The following is a 23205-nucleotide window of genomic DNA, read 5'->3' as shown; positions in this document are numbered from 1 at the left end:
GGAGTTGCCAATTGTAGTGGGCAGCCAGTGACAATAAGATTCTTACATGGTGTACCCTTGATAATCAACTCCATAAGTTTGAGTGTACCCTTTGGCTACCAATCTTGCTTTATGTCTTTCAAGAGATCCATCAGCCTTATATTTTAGTGTGAAAATCCACTTGCTATCAACAATGTTTTTCCCTTTCGATCTTTCAACAATCTCCCATGTTTTATTCTTTTCTAATGCACTCATCTCCTCTCTCATAGCATCCTTTCATTCCCTTTTTGTCAATGCCTCAGAAACAGTGTTAGGGATGATAGTGGTGTTTAGACTCACAATAAAATTCTTGTGGGCTGGTGATAGGTGCTTAGGAGACACATAATGTGATAGTGGATAGAGTGGTTGGTTAGTGCATTCTCTGGTGCCTTTTCTGACAACAATGAGAAGGTCTAGGCCTAGGTTGTCTGTTGAGTCTGTGGAAGTTTCACCAGGTTGTGTATGTAAATGTGGGTCTGATCTTACCGTGATTGCATTCCCAGGGTTTGAGTTGGATTCTTGGACTTACTTTTGTTCTGGAATGACCTTTTCCCTTGTCCCTTGAATACACCTTAGGAAATTGTGGAAAATTGCGAGTGACATTGGCTAGAATAGGGGATGACACGGGTTCAATGGTAAAATTGGGTGACTCAGGTGTGATTGACCCGGATGACTCAGGTTCTTCATCACCATGGGTTGAGACATGAAGAAAGTCAAGAGGTTCAAAGGACTCACAAGGACTATCTTCCATCATTGAAATCTCCCCTTGAAGATGGGATTTGGGGAAAAAAGGTTTATTTTCTGTGAAGGTGACATCTGTAGGGATGTAAAATTTTCTGGCTAAGGGATTGTAACACTTGTATCCTTTTTGAGTGGATGAGTAACCAAGGAAGACACATTTTATGGCTCATTTTCTATGAAGGTGACATCTATAGGGATGTAAAATTTTATGGTTGAGGGATTGTAACACTTGTATCCTTTTTGAGTGGATGAGTAACCAAGGAAGACACGTTTTATGGCTCGGGGGTCTAGCTTGTCTCTATGTTGGGTGTGGACATGAACAAATGCAGTGCACCCAAATACCCTAGGAGTGAGTCCATTTGAGGTACTGAAGTGTGGATAGAAACTCTTAAGTATCTCTACGGGGCTTTTGTTGTCTAACACTTCTGAGAGAATTCTATTTATTATGTATGTGACAGTAAGAACAGCTTCCCCCCAATAGGACTTAGGAACATTCCCTTGAAAGAGTAAGGCTCGGGTTGTGTTGAGTAAATGCCCATTTTTCCTCTCGGTTACCCCATTTTGTTGGGTTGTGTTAACACATGATGAGTCATGGATAATGCCCTGTGATTGAAAATAGGGTGACAAAATCTGGTTAAAGTAATCTCTAGCATTGTCTGTCCTAAAGCTTTTTATTTTAACCCCAAATTGGTTTTGAACCATTGAGTGGAAATTAGGTATAATAATGCTAACATAAGATTTTTGTTTAAGAAGAAAGATCCATGTAACCCGAGTGCAGTAATCAATTAAGGATACAAACCAATGAGCCCCGGAAACATTAGGTATAGTTGAAGGACCCTATATGTCACTATGAATCAAATGAAAAGGATGAGAACTTCTTTTATTGCTGATAGGAAAGGATACACGAGTATGTTTTTCCAATTCACAAGTTTCGCAATGAAACTCATAAATATCTAATCCTTGGAACAAATGAGGAAACATGACCTTTAAAACCCTAAAAGATGGATGATCTAGACATAGATGATACAACCAAATGGTATCTTTATTTGAGGAACTGAGAAAAGATGACGAATTATTACTAGTTTGCTGAGATGATTCAAGGTGGTAAAGACCGCTCCTTTCCTTAGCAAGTCCAATCCTCCTCCCCGAGCCTTGTTTCTGAAAAACATAATAAGAAGGGAAAAAAATAGCATAACATTTAAGATCATGGGTAAGCTTTTGAATGGAAACAAGGTTAGCCGACAATTTTGGTACATGGAGGACATTTTTAAGAATAAGGGTAGGTGTGATGTATATGTCTCCGAAACTTGCAACGGTAGCTAAAGAGCCATTGGCCATTGCAATTTTCTTATTACTTGGGCTTGGGGTATAGGTATGGAAAAGTTGGGATTTGGAGTCATAAACCCTGTGTGAGACATTTATGCAAAAAGAGAGTGAAGGTGTACCTGAAAGAGCCAAAGAACAAGTTCCAATAGGTTTGTCAAGGGATCCCAACAAGCTTCTCAACTTCTCCATTTCTTCACTATTGAACCTGCTTGTTGTTGAATTTTCCTCAGTTTTGGGCTGCTCTGCCATGTGTGCTTGAGACCTTTGCTGCCCTCCACGGTTTCCCCATTCACGACTTGGTGGTTTACCATTCAGCTTCCAACACTTTTCTTTTTTGTGCCTTGGTTTCTTGCAACAGGTGCACCAGAGATTGTCCTTGTTCTCCTTCCACCGATTTTCTCTACCTAAGTGTTTAGGCAGATCATTATTTCCTTGCTCTGAATATTCTGTTTTTGCAACTAGGGCTAATCCATCCAAGGTTTGTGGTTCAAGCATAACACTCCTTTGGCTTTCCTCGCCTCGAATCAGTGCCACCACCTCATTAAAAGCATGGAACCTCCTGCTTGCCAAGAATCTGGATTCTCACTTGATCAAATTCTGGGTTAAGCCCAACAAGAAAATCATAAATTCTATCTTGTTCAATGAAATCCTTGAGAACAGCGGCATCCTCAGGACATTTGGTTTTTATCACCCTATAATGATCAAGTTCTTGCCACAAAGCTTTCAATTGAATGACATATTCAATAACTGTTTTACTTCCCTGTTTTGCAGCAATCGTCTTCACCTTAACCTCATATACTTGAGCCGCATCTCTAGCTTTTGAATACGTCTGTTGGATTGCATCCCAAATATCCTTAGCCGTAGCCAATAACATACATGTGTCGCTAATCTCAGGAGTGACAGAATTCCACAGCCACGCCATAATCATAGAATCTTCTTCATCCCATGCTTCAAAACGGGGGATCTCTTGGTTTCGGCCCTGTACCCATAAGATGGTTGATCTTCCCTTTCCCTTTCAGCATAGTGCAAACAAGTTGAGACCATTTAAGGTAATTTTTTCCATCTAGCCTATACGCAGCTTGAATGTTTTGCAATTCCTTAGGTTGTTGAGATCAAACAATCTCCTCCGATTGTGCTGTAGTAGTCGTCTCTGCAACCTTTGACATCTTTCACGAAAACACCTGATCTCTTGGGAATTAAGGCAGATCGCGAAACAAAAAAAAAAACCAGCAGCAATGAAGGCTAGTAAAAGAACACGTGAATAAAAAAAAAATCCAGCTATGAAGGCAAAAAAAATGGCGATGAAGGTCAGAATGATGCCCAGGTTGTAAAAACCTATAACTTTGATACCATGACACAAAATATGGGATGGAAAATAATAAGTTCTGTATATTAGATTGACTATACACAGTTTATATAAGAGATTAGAAGAGAAGAAATAGGAAACAATAGACATAATAGGAAATTAACTTATTCCTAAACTAACTTATTCCTAAATCATAAAACTATCTATTTACAGAAATAGGAAACTAACATAATAGAAAAATAATTCTCCTATTCTATTTACAGCTCAAGAGTAACCTTTTCAAGGGACTGGTTCATAGTTAAGTAGTTCTTTTGTTTGGGCAACTGAGTTGAACCATGACACCATACCCATATGAAAAAAGCTGAAAGGTAATGCAAGGTGGTGTGGTAAATATTGTAAAAATTTCTACAAAAGGCATGGTTGAGATCAATCTGTTAATTTGGCTTCAAGGGGTTAGTTCACTGATTGGTTCAACTGTCAAAGCCGCTAAATTGAACTATGACATGATGCTAGCTTTAAAATAATTATGTTTTTGATATATACTTTTGTTTTTGGTTGTTTTGGATTTAAAAATCGATAATTCCCCTCTTCCACACCTGCTTTTATTACTCTACAAAATCAATAATCCTGTCAGGGAGGAAGAAAAATGTGTGGTGTGGGGTTTTAGAGAAACAGAAAAACAGTGTACAATCCAAGGCCCCTCTACATTTAAGAGGGTAAAAAGTCTCTCACAAACACAAGGGTGGAAGATGAGGGTTATTCGGGGAGAAGATGAAGTTGCCAAGGGTGGAAGAAGTTGGTCTGTGGTGGATTCCAAGTTGTTTGAGATTTTGGTTGAGGATATGAGAGGGAAGCTGAAAGGTTGTATTTGGGAGAGAAGTAGAGGTATCTCTTCATGGATTAGATTTGGGGAGGTTAGTTTACAGTGCTTACTAGAAGGAGTAGAAGCATGTTGTAAAGAGGTTGATAATTGAAGTTGAGTTCTTGGCTGGGAGGAGGGGGGTAGGAAGTATAGGCTGGAGCAATGTTTAAATGAGGCAAGAAGGTTCATTCTCTGCTCTGTCCGTGATCTTGAGGAAAAAAAATCAGCATTATTTGTTCAGAAGGGAAGGGGGTTGTCTAATGGATGGAATTCTCTGGCCGAGTGGTTGGGAGGCCTTGGAGTGGTCCCTACAGGAGGCTTAAAGGAAACCAGAGTTCCAGAGGTTCCGTTGAGGGTGAAGGGGGGCCCGAAGGTTTTGTGGAGAGAGAAGGGGGGCCTGAAGGTTTTGTGCAGGGAGAAGGGGGTGGAGACAAAGTCCTACGCAGATGCTGTAAAGTTGAAATCGGGAAGAATAGGCGATTCAGTTTGGTTAGAGGTGGGGGAAAGAGAAGTGCGAGGAAGGTTAAATCAGATGAAACAATGTTTGGTGGGTTGGCGGGGTGATAATTAAGCTCCATTACCTGAGTTGGATTTCGTAAGGAGATGGACGCATTAGTATTGGCCTTTAAAGGGGAATTTTAGTGTTGTTGTGTTAGGCAGAAGACTCTTGCTGTTTGAATTTGAGATGCCAAGTGAGGCTGAGCAAATTCTAGCTAGAGGCAAAAGAAGTACTAAGGAAAATTTTCTTATTTTGGATAGATGGAACCCAGAGGTGGGGTGTCTTTGCAAGGACTCCTTTGCTAATGAAGCTTGGGTGAGGGTGGTGGGGCTCCTGCTTCACTTGTGGAGTCGTGAGGTGTTCAAAAGAATCGGTGATGGGTGTGGAGGCTTTGTTGCAGTGGATGAAGATACTGATTCATTTTCTAAGCTGCAGTGGGCTCGGATCCTGGTGAAGCGTGCGGAAAGGGTTTTACCTAACATTGCTCAGGTTGTTGTGGGGTCGGGGTGCTATTTCTTTCATTTGTGGTGGGAGACTCCACCTAGTTTCGTGTAGGTGGTGCCGATGGGAAGAAACTGCGGGGAGGGCGGTTCAAGGGAAGGAGAAGAAGCAGGGGGAAGCTCACGCGTTGCTTGCTGTGGGAGTCAAAGGGAGAAGGTGGAGCAGTTGAACTTGCAGCTTGGGGTAGATGTCATGTCGTCAGTTGGAGGCAACGCAACTACCCTTCCTGCTGAGGTCTTTGTCGTAGAGACTGAAGAGAGGTTTAGGGTAGGTAACTCTCCTTTCTAAGTGAGAGGGGTTCAGAAGTCTTTTTTAAACAGGCTGGGCGGACTTGGTTTAGAGACTAGTGGTCTTAGTTGTGGGCCTTTTGGATTGGGCCTTGGGGAGGCCCAGGGACAAGATAAGGAGTTGTAAGTGGGTTTGGGCCGGGTCTTTAGGCCTATCACTTTAATTGATTTAAAAGGGTGCAGTGAGGGAGAGTTGGTCGTGGGCCTTGGGCCTGAAGTTGTTGGCGCAACGGGAGGAGGGGATTTAATTGGGCCAAAGTCTTCAGTCCCTTTTTCTGGGGCACTAGATGAGTATTTGCTTAGGAAGGTTAGAGACGAAAGCGGAGACGAGGATCCTCTCGTAGGGATGATGAGGGCTGCTTTGTCGCTGGAGGCCCTTGAGGTGGTGGAAAGAGCGTTGTTGACTAGCAAGATGGAACTGATGGACTAGCAAGATGGAACTGATGGACTAGCAAGATGGAACTGAAGGGCCATCAGTCGACAAAGTCTGAGTAGAGGAGAGGCATAAGAGACGAGCAAACACATCATCCAATGATGGAACTGATGGACTAGCAAGAATCTGATCTCGGACAGACTCAAGATCTCGACGGAGGCCAATGAGGGTTAACACCATAAAGAACTTGTCAGTTTGTATTTGTTGAGCTTCAGCACCATTAGTGAAGGGCATCAAAGTTAAGAACTCCTCCTTAAGAGACGCAATCCGGCCAATATCAGTAGACAGATCCATGTCCTGCTGTCTCACATGAACAATACCAGAAACCACCTTATAAAATCGTTGAATATCATTCGTGTATAATCCTTTAGCCTGAGTCCAAAATTTAAAGCAGGTTTTGTAGGCACGAAGATGATGGAAAATTTTGGGATCAACAAATTGCCATAATACGCTGCATAATTGTGCATCGATCTTCTTCCATTGCGCTTTGTCAACATCAGCTATAACATCCTCAGGTGTAACAAGATGATCCTCATAACCTTGTCCCATAAACTAGAGTTCCACGGACGCTGACCAGGAGAGATAATTCTCACTACCAATCAATTTTTCCGATATGATAGTAGGAGATCCAGAGATGACGGATGTAAAAATGGAATTTTTAGTCGCCATATCTACTTCACCTGAGATTGAATCATGTTTGGATCGAAGAGAGCCCTAAAGGGAGGTTGGATCACAGCTGTGGAAGAAGAACCTGGTATGTCGGGACCCAAACAAAGGATAAAAGTGATTGGGGATGAAGAAGAGGCCTTCCCAAGGCACACACAGGTCTCGGCCAAGGAAGAGAGCTGCTGTCGGAGGCCGGAGGAGGTTGAAAGAAGACCTGCGGAGGCTGAAATGCCAAAAAAATGGAGAAGCAGGGTTCGGAGAGGCTTGACGGAGGCTTAGAAGTGCAAGACGGTGCTTGACGAGCCTGTTGGAAGAAGCTTGACACTGGAAAGTGGGCCACGCGCCCTCACGCGCTGGCGCGTGAGATTCAGGCCGTCGGAGAAGAGTGGCGCGTGGGAGGCGCGTGGGTGGGTGTTTGGCTCCGGTGATTTGAGAAAAGTTGCAGATCTCCTCTTTGCGCTTCTGATGGTGTGGTCGATGTCAGAAAAAGTCGCTGGAAAAAGTCACCGGAAAAGTCATTGGAAAATATCGCCAGAAAAATGTTGACGGTGATGAGGGTTTTCTAACCACGATATGGCTAATCGGAAAGCTTTGGGAGATGGAAAAGGTGATCGGAATGAAACACGGTCACTGAACGGATTCCCGGAATTAATTACACGGATAAACCAGAAAGAATAAAGTTTTCTCCCTTGGCTCTGATACCATGTTGAAAGAGAGAGAGAGGGAAAACCTTAATTCTTATTCATATTCATGGCTACTTACAACTTACAATAGAGGAATATATATACAAGGCTAGGTTAAACTAACTACCATATATGTGACCTATATTAAGAAAAGAAAGAAATATTGTACATTATATAATGCATTATATTCAATAGTTTGTAATCTTTGGTCTTGGTCTAAGACATATTTAGATGTAGGACCTCTACCTTTAATCAACTTTTTTGATTGGTTGGGTTCTAGTTGAGGGCTAGTGAGTGTTTGCTTCTTTTTGTTCTTGCCTTTTGGTGACTCTTGTATACTCCTTGTATGCTTTGGGTTGCCTCTTAAACGCCATTTTTCTAATATATATTTTGTGTGTTTATCCATCAAAAAAATAATTAAAAGTGGTGTTTACTTAGCTCTTGTACGTTTTGTATAGGTTGTTGTACATTTTATATAGCCCTTTGTGAGGAGGTTTACTTAGCTCTTTTTGATCAGGTTTGTATTTCATGAGGAGGATTTCTCATCCTTTTCATGTTTTTTATTCTTATTTAATACATATGTTTGTTTCTGAAAAAAAGAAAAAATTAAAGTTGTGTTTGTAATTGCATTCAAGCACAATATCATTGTTGTATGTGATAGAATACCTTAATATCACACATGTGAGTTTTTATGATATTTGGCTAGTTCTGTGGCATCAAGTCATTCTAAGCATTTACGGGACACACTCAAATAGTTGGGATGCCAACACTTTAGTCAGATGGTCACATCGTTGTCCTTGGAAGGCTATTGCACAAGTCTTTTAGGATTTTTCCAAGTATACTCAGTTTGTTGGAGGAGATGGGGAAAAAATTCTTTTTTGGGAAGAATTGTTGTGGGGGGATCAGATCTTCAAAGTCCAATATCCAAAACTATTTAGAGTAGTCACGAATAAAAATATTTCTATATCTTCAATTCTTGGTTTTGTTCACCCTTTTTCATGGAACTTTAATTTCCGTTGTAATCTTTTCGATTCTGAGATAGAAGATTTAGAACGTCTGATGCGATCTCTTGATTGTATGCATATATCCACTTCGGTTTCAGATGCGAGATCATGATCCTTATTTTCTTCAGGATTGTTCACAGTCAAGTATTTCTTTATACCCTTGTCCCAAATGCCTGATTTATCTCCTCTTTTTCCTACTAAGTTTGTATGGAATTCTCAAGTACCCTTCAAAGTTAAGGCCTTTGCCTGGCTTGTGACACACAAGAAGGTAAATACTAATGACTTGCTACAATTGAGGAGACCCTATAAAACTCTTAGTCTTGACATTTGTAAGTTGTGCATGAAGTAAGGAGAATCAGTAGATCATCTTTTCCTACATTGTTCTATGCCGTTGGGGTTGTGGTACAGATTATTTCAGCTAGCCAAGATGGATTGGGTTTCTCCGATAAGTATTTCAGACATGATATCCATCAACTATAAAGGTTTTGGCAACTCTAAGAGAGGGATGGTTTTGTGGCAAAATGTGTGCATAACTTTAATTTGGGTTGTGTGGCGGGAAAGAAATGCCAGGATATTTGAGGACAAAGCTCGGAATTCAGAGAATCTTTGGGATTCCATTTATTTCCTTGCTTCTCTTTGAGCTTTTTGTTCCGCGGTTTTTAAGGGCATTCCCCTTAATGTGTTACAACTAGATTGGCTAGCAGTGTGTAGTTCCAACGGGACGGTCTAGTCAAGGGAGATTGTTTGTAGTTTTCATAGTGTAGTGTCTTGTTTTCTTTTTGTGTTGTTTAATTTTATCTCTGGTGGGAGGATTCCTCATCCTTCTATTGTACTTCTTTTTCTATCAATATATACATGTGTTGTTTCCTATAAAAAAAAAATGATATTTGGCTAGTTGATTTATCTGTTAAGAATAGTTGCCATTCTGACAATTCCTTGGAACAAGTATTGGAGCTTATATCATTTGCTTCTGCTGCTTATGATTTACATGTTTCCATGAACAGGAACAACTTGATGGGGCTGGTATTGAATTACCAAGTCTCTATAAGTGGATTGAAAGTCAGGCTCCTAATGGTTGTTGCACTGAAGCTTGGAAACAAAGGGTACATTGGATAGGATCTCAGGTGACTGGTGATACTACTGAATCAATCATAGAAGCTGAAAAGCATCTCCAAACTGACAGGCCGGTGCGAAGGTATGCTTTTTTCCTTCTGCATTAGGAATCCATGTAGGTTTATGTTGATTTCATGCTTGGATCTATGTTGTTGAACAGACGACATGGAAAACTATTGGAGGAGGGTGCCAGTGGATATCTGGCAAACAAACTTGCTAGTGATGGGAACAGAGAGGCTGTCACAGAGAATGCAGAAGTGGATTGGTGCTCTTTCAACAAATGTTTTTCTGATCATGCATCTGAGGATAGTACTTTATTCGGCAGTGAGCACTGGGCTTCTGTGTACTTAGCAAGTACTCCACAGCAAGCGGCAGTGATGGGGCTCAAATTTCCTGGAGTTGATGAGGTAACAAAGATGGTCTAGTTCAATTTTTGTTTCACAGTTTACTATACAAGTGTTTTCTCCCTCCTATAAAAGTTGATCACTATGGAACGTCTCAATTTAATTTACATTTTAATGTCAGTACTTTGGTTCATTATGGTTCAAGATATAGCTGATGCTCTTTCTTGGACTTAATTAGGCCTAGTACTGAAATAAAGATTAGATTCAATTTTTGTTATACTGTTGGGGCATGTTTCTTTGATTATTTCTTAGAAGCATATTCTGCCAGGCTTAGTCAAAGAAATTGATTTTTGCAACCTATCATTTAGATCCCACAATTTCTATCCTAGGACATCTTTTTCTTGTGCTTTTACTGTCCATATGCCTCCTTGTATAAGGGTGATAGTTTGGCTTGATGTTACCTGTTCATTAAGAGGATATAAAATGGTTTCAAAAATATGGAATGGGGTTGGTGGTGGCTGTAAAATCCATTTAAGAGGCAAGTAGTGATGGTCCCAAATGTCTGACAACAGAGGAATAAAGAATAACCTGTAGAAGAATATGAAAGAAATTTACTTGACAACTAAGATGGAAATTTTTTCTCAGCTGAATCTGCTTGGACATTTCCCTTTTAAGTTTTCATGGATTTTGTCTCTGTGCTTTTAATTTTCTCTTAATTTGATCCCCCAAAATGTTTAAATGACCTTGTAATCTATCTTCATATTTTATAAAATCAAAATTGATAGAGTTTATGAGTTTCTCATATTTTATTCTCTGGATAAGCTTTTGAATTTAATTGTGGTCAGGTGGAGGAGATCGATGATATTGATGGCAATTCAAGTGATCCATTTGTTGCAGATGCCATAGCGAATGAAAGAGCCGTGGATCTTTCTGAAGAACAGAAGAAAAAATTTAAAAAGGTTTGTCAATCATAGTTGTATTTATCATTAGTTCTTCAGAGTAGCGCTTTTAAATATTGATTCTTTAGGTATCCTTTGGATACACTTCTTGTTTTGTGTTTTTGAAAACAAAAAATAGTATTAATCTCAACATAAAATACAATAATTCTTGGAGACTTATCTTAAAAGGATATATATAAACTGTTTTAAAAAAAAATGAGGCATAAAAAATTTCTTGATAACTCAGATTTAAAAATTTTTAAAATTGATTTTTAAGAACACAAGATAGTCCATACTTTTAATATAAGAGTTTTTACATTTTATGTTTAAGTTAGTACCATTTTTTGTTTTTTTGTTTTTTTTTAAAAATAATTTTATCCAAATGAGCACCTATTTATTTGTTTTTCTTTTTGGAAGCTCTATTTGTCTATAGTGATTGTTGAGAGAGAGAGAAAGAAGAAAAACCTTAATTCTTATTCATGTAAAAACTACTTACAATTGAGAAATATACATATACAAGGCTAGGAGTCCTAACTACCATACATGTCCTAACTACCATACATGTGACCTATATTAACAAGGAAAGATTATATACTATAAATACATTATATTCAACACTCCCCCTCAAGCTGGAGCATATACGTCATATGTACCAAGCTTGTTACAAATATATTTAATCCTAGGACCTCTGAGAGATTTAGTGAAGATGTCTGCTAGTTGATCATTTGAATTAACAAAATTAGTAGCAACACATCCTGATGCGATCTTCTCTTTAATGAAATGACAGTCAACTTCAATATGCTTGGTCCTTTCATGAAAGACTGGATTGGATGCAATATGTAATGCGGCCTGGTTATCACAGATGAGTTTCATCTGTTCATGCTTTCCAAATCTCAACTCTTGAAGAAGATGTCTCAACCATATGAGTTCACATGTTGCCAAAAGCCATAGCTTGATACTCGACTTCAGCACTAGATTTGGCCACTACATCTTGTTTCTTACTCTTCCAAGATATTAGATTACCTCCAATAAAAACACAGTACCCTGAAGTGGAACGTCTATCTGTGGGTGAGCCAGCCCAATCTGCATCTGTGTAACCAACAACCTGAGTATGACCTTTGTTCTCGTACAACATACCTTGGCCTGGTGTACTTTTGATATATCGAAGAATGCGGATTACGACATCCCAATGGCTATCACATGGTGACTGTAGGAATTGACTAACAACACTCACAGGAAAAGAAATGTCTGGACGAGTAATGGTGAGATAGTTCAATTTACCTACGAGCCGTCGATATCTCTCGGGGTCTCCTAAAGGCTCCCCCTGTCCTGGTACAAGTTTGACATTCGGATCCATAGGTGTGTCTACTGGTTTACAGTCTAACATACCCGTTTCTTCTAGGATGTCTAAAGCATACTTCCTTTGGGAAAGGACCACACCAGAACTGGATTGAGCTATCTCAATTCCCAAGAAATACTTGAGTTTCCCCAAGTCTTTGGTCTGAAAGTGGGTAAAAAGATATTGCTTTAGTTTCTGAATACCATCTTGATCACTGCCTGTAATGACGATGTTGTCCACATAAACAACCAGATAAATACATTGCCCCAAGGAGTTATGATGATAGAAAACTGAATGGTCTGCTGTACTGCAAAACATGCCAAACTCTTGAACAACAGAACTAAAATGGCCAAACCATGCTCGAGGAGATTGTTTCAAGCCATATAGAGAACGACGTAACCTGCACACTAAACCAGACTCCCCCTGAGCAACAAAACCAGGAGGTTGCTCCATATAAACTTCCTCGGCAAGATCACCATGAAGGAATGCATTTTTAATATCCAACTGATAAAGAGGCCAAGAACACATAGCAGCCATGGAGAGAAGCAGACGGACAGAAGCAATCTTGGCAACAGGGGAGAATGTGTCACCATAATCAGAACCATAAACCTGAGTATAACCTTTAGCAACTAAGCGGGCCTTAAGGCGATCAACCTGACCATCAGGACCAACCTTAACTGCGTAGACCCAACGACAGCCAACGGTAGATTTACCAGAGGGTAAAACAACAAGATCCCAAGTGCCATTAGAGTGCAGAATAGCCATTTCATCCACCATTGCCTGTCGCCAGCCTGGATGGGAAATAGCTTCATGGGTGCTCCTTGGAAGAGAAACAGAGGATATAGCAGAAACAAAAGCAGAATAGGGTTAAGATAATCGATGATAACTTAAAAAATTGTAAATAGGATGAGGATTACGAGTAGAGCGAGTACCTTTCCGAACAACAATGGGTAAGTCATTAAGAGAAGGCAGAGCCGGGGCAGGTGAAGCCGAAGGAATAGGAAGTGAGTCAGCAGGTGCCTCAGCAAAAGGGAGAGGAGTAACGACACGAGGGCGATGATGATAAACCTGAAGTGGTCGAGGAGGCATAGCATCAGGTGGGGAGACAATGGGAATGGGCAAGACTTCAGAAACAGGAAGAGACTCAGAAGTGGTGGAAAAGAATGGTGAGTCCTCAAAGAAGGTGACATCAGCGGAGATAAAGTATCGATGAGTCTCAAGGGAATAACAACGATAACCCTTCTGAAGTCTGGAATATCCCAAGAAGAGGCACTTCATGGCTTTGGCGGAAAGCTTGTCCTGTACGGGAGTGAGAATATGAACAAAGTAAGTACAACCAAAGACACGAGGAGGAAGGAAATAAAGGGGTTGGTCAGGGAAGAGAAGGGAGTGAGGAATCTGATCGTGTAAGACAGAGGAGGACATACGATTAATCAAATAACAAGCGGTAAGAACAATGTACCCCCAAAAACGAAAAGGAACATTACTATGGAGGAGGATAGTATGAGCTGTCTCAACAAGATGTCGATTCTTGCGTTTAGCTACCCCATTTTGTTGAGGAGTATGAGCACAAGAAGACTGATGAAGAATCCCATGATGAGACATAAACGAAGTAAATGGGGCTGAAAAATATTCCCTGGCATTGTCACTGCGTAACACACGAATAGAAATATTGAACTGGGTTTGGATTTCAGCATAAAATTTCTAGAAAATAGAGAATAACTCAGCTCGATTTTTCATTAAAAATAACCAAGTACATCGAGAATAGTCATCAATGAAAGTGACAAAATACTGAAATCCTAAAGTAGACGCAGTCCGACAAAGACCCCAAACATCAGTGTGGACAAGCTCAAAAGGAGACTTTGCCCGATTATTCAAACGCTTTGGGAACGAGACACGAGTATGTTTCCCAAGCTGACATGACTCACACGGAAGCGACGACAAAGTGGAAAAACGAGGGACCATCTTCTGGAACTTGGAGAGACTAGGGTGGCCCAGACGATTGTGAATGAGGAGAGGAGCATCAGTGGAAATGCAAACTGCAGGAGATGAATCCGAGGTGAGGTGATAGAGGCCTTGAGACTCACGTCCTATGCCAATCGTCTTCCCCGTACTCCGGTCTTGCAAGGTCACAAATTTATCGGAAATGGTAATAGAGCAATTAAGAGTACGAGTGATTTTGCTGATGGAAATAAGATTAAAAGGACATTCAGGAGTATAAAGGACAGAAGTGAGAGGTAGAGAAGGCAGAGGAAGGGCCAAACCAATACCTTTAGCCACAGTTTGAGAACCATTAGCTAAGGTAACAGTAGGTAATACAGAGGTAGTAGTAATAGAGGAGAAAAGATCCTTATTACCAGATAGGTGATCAGAAGCTCCAAATTCTAGAACCCAGGGTCTAAGAGAAGATGTGTGGGTAAGGCAGGCAGAGGCATTACCAGGCTGGGCAATAGAGGCAACAGAAGCCTGAGATGCGGAAGAGCTCGGAGGCTGAGGTAGTGGAGAATCAGAGGACTGGGCCACATGGGCAGTGTGAGGAGGCCGTCCATGTAACTGATAGCAACGATTGCGAGTGTGGCCAAGTTTATTGCAATAGGTGCAATGAGGACGTTGACCTCTACCTCGGGTACCACTGTGGCCTTCTCGAGAGCTAGTTTGAGAAACTAACACAGAAGAATTTGAAGTGCTATCAAATGGCAAAGTCTGAGTGGAGGAGATATGGGGGAGGCGAGCAAACACATCATCCAAGGACGAAACTGATGAACTACCAAGAATTTGATCGCGGACAAGCTCAATATCCGGATGGAGGCCAATAAGAGTAAGAACCATGAAGAACTTGTCAAGCTGTGTTTGTTGAGCCCTAACATCAGGAGTAAGAGGCATCACAGTCAAGAACTCCTCCTTAAGAGAGGCAATCTGGCCAATATAAGTAGATAGATCCAAGTCCTATTGGCTGATATGGACAATATCAGAAGCCACCTTATAAAGACGCTGGATATCATTCGTGTATAATCCTTTGGCCTGAGTCCAAAATTTAAAACAAGTTTTGTAGGCCCGAAGATGAAGAAGAATCTTGGGATCAACCGATTGCCATAATACACTACATAACTGTGCATCTATCTTCCTCCACTGTACGCGGTCAACCTCAGGGATATTTGCCTCCTGTGTAATCAAGTGATCCTCATATCCTTGACCCATAAACCAAAGTTCAACAGAGGCAGACCAGGAAAGATAATTGTCACTGCCAACCAATTTCTCCGAAGTAATCATAGGAGATCCAGATATAACAGAGGAAAAAAATGGAAGTTTTAGTAGCCATATCTATTTATGTGGAGAATGAAGTATATTTGGATCGAAGAGAGCCCTAATACGGTTGCAGATCGCGGCGTGGCACCACTGGAAAGGGAGACGGCTTCAGATCGCAGCGTGGCACCATCGGAAAGGTAGAAGAACACTTCCTTAGGCACGTGCAGGGATTAGGATGGAGAAAAAGTAGCCGAAGCTTGTTGGAAAAACTGTTTGGAGGGTCGGCGGAGGCAAAAAAACCCCAAAAGAGGTACGTGCAGGGCTTGGATGGCAGAACCAGGGATGAAGGAAGGCTAGTCGGCGTCAGGCGAGGCTGGAGGAGGAGGCGCGTGGCCGGGAAAGTCCTCACGCGCCCTCACGCGCCGGCGCGTGAGATGCAGTTGCCGGCCAGAAAATTGCGCGTGGCAAGCGCGTGGATGATCTTTTGGTTCTAGTGCCTTCACAAAAGTTGGAGATTTCCTCTAGGCGCTCCTTCTGGTATGGTCGGTGTCGGAAAAAGACGTCGTCGGAGAAGTTCGTCGGAAATTTTTTTTAGGCGGTGAGTGTTTTCTGACGACGATCCGACTGACCGGAAAGTATTGGGAGATGGGGAAGGTGACCGGAATGAAACACGGTCACCGGAAGGTTTCCCGGTGTTGATGACACGGGAAATAGGAAAGAATTAGGTTTTCTCCCTTGGCTCTGATATCATGTTGAGAGAGAGAGAAAGAAGAAAATCCTTAATTCTCATTCATGTAAAAACTACTTACAATTGAGAAATATATATATACAAGGCTAGGAGTCCTAACTACCATACATGTCCTAACTACCATACATGTGACCTATATTAACAAGGAAAGATTATATACTATAAATACATTATATTCAACAATGATCAAATAAATTCTCATTTTGCATTAGATATGTCGTTTCAATATATATGTATATATATACATATACCTTTTTTTTAAAACTATTTTAAAAAAATTGAGGTATCAAAAAATTTTTGATAATTCAAATTGAAAAATTTTTGAAAGTGATTTTTAAGAACACAAGATAGTTCATACTTTTTATATAAGAGTTTTAAAATTTTTATGTTTAAGTTAATACCATTTTCTGTTTTTAAAAACAAAAATAAGAAGTGTATCCGAATGATCACCTATTTATTTGTTTTTCTTTCTTTTTGGAAGCTCTCTTAGACCATAGTGATCAAATAAATTCTCATTTTGCAATAGATGTGTTGTTTTTGAAAGTTTTGTTTTTTATTTACTTACTAGAGAAAGGACCACTTTTTAATTTTTTGTGGGGGATGGGAGGGGCGGTGGGTGGAATACAAGATGGATCCAATTGTTGGTAAAGTATTTAGACTTCGGATGGTTGGAAGAAGGCATAACCCTATGGTAGTGTTGCATTGTTTCAATAACGCCATGTTTCCAAGAGAGGCAACTTGACCTTATTCTTCTGCTAGTCAAACTAATTTGGAGATCAAAAGCCCTCTTAAGTCAAAACATTAACATGGCTAGTGGTTCATATGAAAGTTAATACCTCCAACATGCTTAAGATCAAGAGATCCCATGGAGTTATTTTTGATAGGAAACAACAATGAATTATATTGAAGAAAGAATTAAGAAGTACAAAGAAAGGATGAGGAAAATCCTCCCACAAAAGAAAACTAAACAACAAGAATACAAAAACAATAAGCTATTTGGTAATTACAAAAAGCAAACTCTCCTTGCTAGACCACACCATTGGAGCTACACACCGCTAGCCAATCTAGTTGCATCATATTAAGGGGAATGCCCTTAAAAATCGTGGAGCAAAAAGCCCAAAAAGAAGCAAGGAAGTGAATGGTATCCCATAGAACCTCTGAATTCCTTGCCTTATCCTCAAATATCTTAGCATTTCTTTCTCGCCACACAACCCAAATTAGAGCTATACAGGTAGTTTGCCACAAAACTATGCCTCTCTTGGATTTTCCAAAACCCTTATAATTGATGGTCATCATGTTAGAAATGCTCATTGGGGGGACCCAATCCATCTTAGCTATCTGAAATAATCTGTGCCACAACCCCATCGTCAAAGAACAATGTAAGAAAAGATGATATGTTGGTTCTCCGTACTTTATACACAACTTACAGATGTCAGGACTCTAAGAAGATAGGAATAAAGTTGGCTATCAATGTAGAGATATTGACATTGCTAGAGGGTTGTTTTAGGCCATAACTTTAAACCTTTCCATTGTAATTGTAAAGGGAGATTCTACTACTGTTGTATCTTAGGTGATTATAAGGAAAGAGGTTCATGGAAGTTTGATAATTGGATATGCAAAGTTATAGATGTTGTCAATGAATTAGGTTGCTCATTTTCTTGGGTTCCTTGTTTAGCCAACCAAGTGATAGATTGGTTAGCCAAACAAGGAGCTAAGCATTTGTCTCCTTTGTTGGAGACTTTCTTTCCCATTTGGGGTGCTATATTTCTCTTCTTTGTACCTTGGTTTTTAATTTGTAAGGTTGGAGGAGTTTTTGTGGGGCTTGACACTTGTTTCCTTTATAAACTTTTTGTACATCCTTGAAGGATTGCTTATTCTTCTTATGTTTATCCTTTTAAGATAAATGCAAATGGTTGTTTTTGATAAAAAAAAAGGGAATAGTCTTTGGGTCTATAATGTTGCATTTTCTCAGGGCGAGTTTAACTTTGGGTTTCATGCTAGTGATTTTGGAACAATGGGGTTTGGCCAGAAATGGATTAAATGGTGCATTTCCATGGTAAACTTTTTTGTGTTAGTGAATGGTACCCCCTTTGACTTTTTTCAAAGTTCTAGAGGTTTGAGACAAGAGGATTCTTGTTCGTTATTTATTTGTGTTGAAAATGGAGACAATTATCTTTTAGAGAGGGTCAAGGGGAGAGGTGGCAAGGGAGTAGAGGTGTCCCATCTATTGTTTGCTAACTAAGTTCTTGTCTTTTTTATTTTTTGAGACTTTGCAAGTTCAATTGGCTCATTTATAATTAAATGCCAAAATTTTGGTAAAGCCTCATCGTTTTTTTTTTCTTCCCTATATTTATAATATATTTGTTGACAGGTGAAAGAGGAAGATGATGCAAATATAGATCGGAAGCTTCAACTTCATTTGAAACGTAGGAGATATAGAAAGAGAAGTACACAGGTGTAGTGTTCATTTCTTGGCTTTTTTGGTTCATTCCATTGTCCTCATCTGAAAACGGTTGAGAACTTTGTGCCATCTATACTGCCTTTCTATCTTGATTTTTGATTTCCACTAGTGAAATTGAAATAATAAAACTCACTCGGAATGAGGTTAGAATTTCAAATGTGGTGAATAAAATTTTATATTTGGTAAGTGCAGATATGATGGGCTAAGAATATGGGCCCTAGGCTGCACTTTGTTGCCATGATATTGTTGCAGACATTTTTCATAATGCTACCGCTCACAACTTAGGATTTGGATCATTGTTAACCAAACAACTATACTGGTATAGATTAAATTTAGAAAAATCTTAGCACAGTACTAAATTCCACTTCTTCAGTCAAAAACTGTGTCAGTTTCACTTTAATGTCTTATGGTACATTATTTCACTTTGGTGTTTTTTTGATAAGAGCTTATGGACAGATTTGGCTGGTTGACACATATAACATTTAAATGCTAGATTGATTCTGTTTGCAAATATCTTAATTAGTGGCCAGGTTTTATAGAGTCTTAAGTTTGATGCTTGTGAGTGCAGTCAAAAAATAGATTTTAGGGCTTATGAATGAAATATGGTGAGTAGAGGGTTCATCAGATCAAGAATGTTATGAATTATCCTCATTGTTGCTCACTTTGCATCTTATTTTTTCTCTCCATCATTTTCTAGTGAGAGGATTGGGATTTTGGTTCCCTTAGGACTGTTTTCATCTAACTTTTTGTTTTATGTTCTTGCCAAGAGTGATTCTCTAGTTTCCTTTCTACATGCTAATTTAGTTTGGAAGTCTAAAGTTCCTCCCAGATTCAAATACTTTGTATGGTTAGTGGCTGGTAAAAATGGATTAATACCAATGAATTATGACAGATTAGGTGATCCTTTAAAACTCTTAACCCTAGATACCTTGTTCTTTGCTTAGCTTTTATGTGACTGTGAATCACCTTTTTCTTCATTGTTCTGTGGCTTGGAATTTTATCTTACAGATTGTTTGGAGACATGGTTTGTCTTGGGTCCTCTAAGGGATGTTGCAGAGATGATGCTTACAAAATGTTGTGGCACCATGATTTCTATTCATTCGGCATTTTGGCTTCATATGACAGGATTTTTAGAGAAGTGGATCCCACTTGCTTCCTTAATTATCTACTATCTTACTTGATTGTGGAGCTTAGTTTTTATAGAGTTCTTGGGTTTACTCCTCTGGGCATTATTATGTTGAATTGGAGAGATCCTTGGAGTGGTAGAGCTAGTAGGACTTTGGTTAGGGTTAGTGCAGTATGGGACCTATGGATGTTCCAAACTAAATTTTGATAGGTGTTTTTCTTGCTCTAGTTACAGTTTGATGGAATGATTCAAGATCAAAGTGGTAGTGTGATCTGGGCTTTCTCAAAGCCATCTGGTTCAGTTGGCAATAGAGGTTCAGAACCTAGCATTGATGGAAGGCTTGACTGAATCAAAATCTATGGGGAGTAGAAACTTCCAAGTGGAAAGGGACTTGGCTTTTCTTAGGGGAATGGGAGTATGGAAATGGGATACATGGATTCAGAAGGTATAGCCTGTGGCTTCTCTAGGACGCTGAGGTCCACCATTGAAAGAGTGGACAGTTGCTGGAAAATTTTGAAACTTTTAAATCCATGATAAGGTTGCATTTTTTCTTATTTATTTATTTATCATTATTATTAGTCTTCTGAATGGACAATAAATAGAGAGAAAGGAACTTACAAAGAAAGATGAGGAGTCCCTTCTACAGAAAGGAAAAAGAACTACAAAGAAGAAACACCAGAAAGAACCCTAGTAAAAAGCTAATTAGAGGGTGGGGTTAACCAGCTTCTATAAAAGATGTGTGGGTGGCAGTTACTTGGGATGAGATAAGGGTGGGGGGTTATTGGAATCTGCATTTCTCTATGCGTTTAAATGATTGAGAGTTGGAAGCTGCTGAGACATTTCTCTCAAGGTTGCAAGATAAGTTATTGAGGAGGAAAGATTTCAATCGGATGATTTGGAAGGAGTTGAAGAATGGTGTTTTCTCAATGAAAACCTTTTACTGTCTGTTGGAGTTGAGGTCAATCCCCTATTCTTTGAGCATCACTTGGAATTCTCGGGTTTTGACTAAAGTGGGTTTTTTTTTGCTTGGGAAGCCAATAGGGGAAAAGTCTTGACCAATGTTTTAAAAACCGGACTGGACCGGCCGGTCCGATTGGTCCAACTGTCGACCGGTCACCATTCCGGTCCGATCCGATCATTTGGACCGGATTGAGATTGAACCGGGGTTGAACCGCTCGAACCGGTGAACTGGACGAACTGACCGGTTCAAATGATTTTAATTTTTTTTAAAAAAAAATTACAAAATGAAAATATTATCCTCTCATTGATGAAAGGATTCCATAGAATTTAAATGGTTTTTACTAAAGCACATGTTGGGCCTGTCTTATGACACAACCCACATACCCATTCCACTTACTGTGGGCTGAGTTTTGAGCCCACAAGACCATCTAAAGCCTTTGCTGAGGATGGCTTTTATAAGAGTCATTTGACTCCTTGTTCCTCTCAATTTTCGATGTGGGATTGCTAAATATCAAAGAAAAAAAACATAACAAAACTCCAAGAAGTTTTGAACCTTGGACCACCCCCTGTACTATAGTCCACCTAGGACACCACTCGGCTACATGTATTTTATTATCTAATATACCAAACAAAACAAGACATATTAGATTTTAAAATTTTTTATAATATTAAATAAAAATAATATAATATTTTTTAAAATTATGAAATTAGTTTAAATTTTCATTTTTTTATATATTCACATTTAAATATTATACATATTTCATTTAATAAAATTTAAAATATTAATATGATTTAATTTGATAATATCAAAGATATAAAATAATATTATTGATGTTTAATTTATTCATATATATTTTAAAATTTTTATAATTATTTTTAATTTTAATAATATATAAATTATATATTTATGACGTCACCGGTTCGACCGCCGGTCCGATCAGTGAACCGTGAACCGGTAACTTTTTCGGTTCGATCACCGGTCCGGTTCTGAAAACATTGGTCTTGACATTAAGCCTGCCTCAAAGATGAGGACAACTGTTGGCGAATAGATGCTATTTGTGTAAAATTGAAGGGGAATCAATCAATCACATTCCTCTTCATTGCACCATGTCAAGGGTTCTATGACAATTGCTGTTCTGGTGGTTTTTGGTTGCTTCCTTCCTCAGTCAAAGAAACTCTTTTAAGCTGGCATAGTACTTTGTAGGGAGAAAATGGAAGAAGGTTTGGCAAGCAGCTTCACTGTGCATTTTTGGGACTTTTTGGAAGGAGAAACCAAAGAGTTTGGAAATGAGGAGCAGTATGAGAATAAGTTGAAATGGTTGTTCCTAAGTAATCTGTTACTTGGGTTGGGATGCACATAAAGAAGATTCAATGCCTTTGATTGATTTTGTAGATTGATTGGGATCACACTGTGAGTGTGAGAGGGAGAGGGAGAGAGAGACAGAGAGAGAGTGGTTTTTTGTTTCTTTTTTGTGGTCTGCCACTTTGTGCCTGTTATATATAGCCTGTGTACTCTGGTGTACATCTTTTCTTTTCATATATATCTATATATGTTTCTTTGCTTATCAAAAAAAGGATAAAAAAAAGAAAAAAATGCTGAATGGAGCTTCACTGAACTCCTTGTTAACAGTCATTCAAAAAGTCCTGAGGTGATACCACTTCTCCCGACATCAAATACTGTGCCTTCAAATTTTCAGAATTTCTAGTGTTCTTCTCAAGCCAAATAACCCACATCAAAAGCTAGGAATGGGTTGGCCAACATATCTGTATTCCTTAGACCAATCCATGTGATTTTGGCTAAGGAGATCAACCTTTGCCATTATTCTTATGTAAAAAAGAAGAGGAAAAGATGATTTACTGACTTCTTACTCCTCATACATAGAATGCAGCAACCAAAGTTGTTAGTGTTAAAGCTGAAGCAGGTTGGTGGTATTAACCCTCTTATTAGCCATTAACCGTGCAAAGGCTTTGTGTTTCTGGGAAGTATTTGACTTCCAAATGATAGTTGCAGTCCAAATGATTTTTGCCATCAGGGAACACAATCAGACAATTAGATCTACTAAAGCATGGAGAATGGTTGAGAGAGAAAAGGCCACACAATTGCAATGCTCAACACCTCTTGTCTGGGGTAGAAGGAGAAAATGACATGTTGCAAAGCAGGAGGAAAAGAAAGCTCAGCTGTTGCTTGGTCTCTCAGGTTTCTACAGAAGCCGAAATTTCAGGAAGTGGAATTATAAGAGAGAAAAAGCTGGAATTTCTGGACAGATTGCTGGAATTTCTGAAATTTTGTAAAATAGGTTGCTAGAATATCTGGACAGCAACTAATTTTGCCTTTTTGGGAATTTAGTTCAAGACTTAGAAGTTGGAAGAGCTTTAGAATTATGGAAGAAGGAATTTTTGCCTTAAAAGTTAAAGTAGCTGGTTTTGGGTTGAAACTTTATTTACAGAAATACTATTCTTAAAGAGAATCTAGGCAATAATGGCTGCAATGTTAAAAAAGTGATTCATTAGTCAAGTGTCTATATTCATGAATTCTTAAGATCTTTCTAGCAAGGGTTTTGCATTGGTGGTCAACTGTTCAGAAGAGGAAATCCCTAAACACAT

General features: G+C 39.4%; 1 protein-coding gene across 3 annotated transcripts in view; it reads left to right on the top strand.

Annotated features, from left to right (window-relative positions):
- The window catches only part of LOC100244360 (protein CHROMATIN REMODELING 20), a 119897-nt gene that overhangs the window by 19657 nt on the left and 77035 nt on the right, over window positions 1-23205 (top strand). For all 3 annotated transcript variants that reach the window (XM_010661870.3, XM_010661868.3, XM_010661869.3), the window contains 4 exons: window positions 9331-9521; window positions 9600-9846; window positions 10629-10742; window positions 18426-18509. In XM_010661870.3, coding sequence (XP_010660172.1) covers window positions 9331-9521; window positions 9600-9846; window positions 10629-10742; window positions 18426-18509 — 636 coding nt within the window. The remainder of the gene's footprint in view (window positions 1-9330; window positions 9522-9599; window positions 9847-10628; window positions 10743-18425; window positions 18510-23205) is intronic.

This window comes from Vitis vinifera, chromosome 14 (assembly GCF_030704535.1).
Source record: "Vitis vinifera cultivar Pinot Noir 40024 chromosome 14, ASM3070453v1".
Lineage (NCBI taxonomy): Eukaryota > Viridiplantae > Streptophyta > Magnoliopsida > Vitales > Vitaceae > Vitis > Vitis vinifera.
The sequence above is the reverse complement of the archived record's forward strand: the minus strand, read 5'-3'. Positions and strand labels throughout refer to the sequence as shown.